General features: G+C 37.9%; 1 protein-coding gene across 1 annotated transcript; it reads left to right on the top strand.

Annotated features, from left to right (window-relative positions):
• The first annotated feature begins 329 nt into the window (after nt 1-329).
• LOC135057400 (paraneoplastic antigen Ma1 homolog) lies at nt 330-1,319 on the top strand. The gene has a single exon (XM_063963290.1). The coding sequence runs from the start codon at nt 330-332 to the stop codon at nt 1,317-1,319; it is 990 nt and encodes a 329-aa protein (XP_063819360.1).
• Nucleotides 1,320-1,639: the final 320 nt, after the last annotated feature.

The raw sequence follows: 1,639 nt of genomic DNA, 5'->3' as shown, positions 1-1,639 counted from the left end.
CCATCTGCTGTCGCTGGACGTTGATTGAAGAACTGGAAGAAAAGAACAGGTACATGAGTAATATGTATTAATTGACATTCATCTATAGATAACATAATCACTATAATTTACATACTAACAGAATTCAGGCATCCCAGGCAGCCTGTTATCAATCAATAGCTTGGGTGGAGGCACATTACTAGATAGAGTAACCATCCCTTTGGTGAGAGATTTAGCACCTATAGTTAGAGCGGTAAAAGGGGGTTACATTTGGAGGCATTGCTGCTGAGATTACGATCTTTTAAAAAAAAATGGAAAATTTAACAGGAGAGGATATATACACTTGGTGTATGCAAAAAGAGAAAAATCCAAAAAAATGTATAGCAATAGGAGGGAATTTCTCTGAATTTTCAGATGAAGAAGTCATAAGAACAATTATAGACAAATTATATGGGGTCAAAAGACCTAAAATTGTGGATAAATGGAGAGAGGAAATAGCCATATTAATAGAGACTGAAAGGGAACTAGACCCATGTATGATACCAATAATGATAATGGCAAATGAGGAAATTGGGAGGAGGTGGTATATTATCTGGCCTAAGAGGAAAGATGAGGAAGCTAGTAATGCACATATATCCACTTCTAGGGATACTCCTGAAAGGGAAAATGCACATAGTAATACACAAGGAAATGGTGCAAATGTAGATGGGTCACAGTTTGAGACGATGGTAGATAGAGTAGTTACCCAGTTAGAACGCTGGCACTATGAAGGGAGCTACAGGAGATTACGAATATTTTCGGGGACGGTGCCTGTACCACTGGGTGAAGAAACGTACGAATCGTGGAAGGAAGCTGCTGTTCAGCAAGCTGAGGAATGGCAATGCCCTGATCAAATAAAAAGACAAAGAGTGGTTGAAAGTCTAAGGGGACCTGCCATGGGAATAATACAGGCAGCTAGACGAAGTAATCCTCAAGCTACTCTTGAGACGTATTTCGAGGCTCTAGATTATGCCTATGGTACGTTAGAAGATGTAAGGGATTTAACATCTAGATTACATCATACGTTTCAGGAACCTGGAGAAAAGTTAAGTACGTACTTAATAAGATTGGACAAACTTTTATACAAGATAGTAGAAAAAGGTGGAATTACACGGGATGAAGTGGATAGAAGTAGAATGAAACAGTTACTGAGGGGAGCATTGACAACTGATTCTGTGGCCCAGAAATTTAGATGCTCAGGAACAAGGGAACCTACTCTTACTTTTAATGAATTGTTAAAAGAAATAAAGCAGGAAGAAGTACTAATTGAAATGAGAGAAAAAAACCATAAAAAAAGTTAAAGTTGTTCAACCCTCTGTAGAAATAAATCCTTTAGAAGATAAAATAGTTAAAATGATAGAGGAGCAAAATAAGAAAATAGAGCAATTTATATCCTCTCAAAGTAGCCGAAACTCAGGAAATTCTTCTCAGAGGAGTAATAACAATTCATCCGATCGAGGTATTGGAAGGGGAAATTCTTACAACAATAGAGGAAGAGGATGTTTTAGATGTGGTAGAATGGGACACAGAGCCTATGAATGTAATGCTAATACTGATGGATCATCTTCAAGAACTCCTGTAACCAATTATAACGCACCTCGAGGAAATTCTACGGGGCAGG

The sequence above is a fragment of the Pseudophryne corroboree genome, chromosome 3 (genome assembly GCF_028390025.1).
Source record: "Pseudophryne corroboree isolate aPseCor3 chromosome 3, aPseCor3.hap2, whole genome shotgun sequence".
Taxonomy (NCBI): domain Eukaryota; kingdom Metazoa; phylum Chordata; class Amphibia; order Anura; family Myobatrachidae; genus Pseudophryne; species Pseudophryne corroboree.
Note: the sequence above shows the minus strand (reverse complement) of the source record. Positions and strands in the feature narration are given on the sequence as shown.

Excerpts from the sequence above, each read along its gene's own strand:
- LOC135057400 (XM_063963290.1), top strand. The coding sequence starts at position 330 with ATGCAAAAAGAGAAAAATCCAAAAAAATGTATAGCAATAGGAGGGAAT.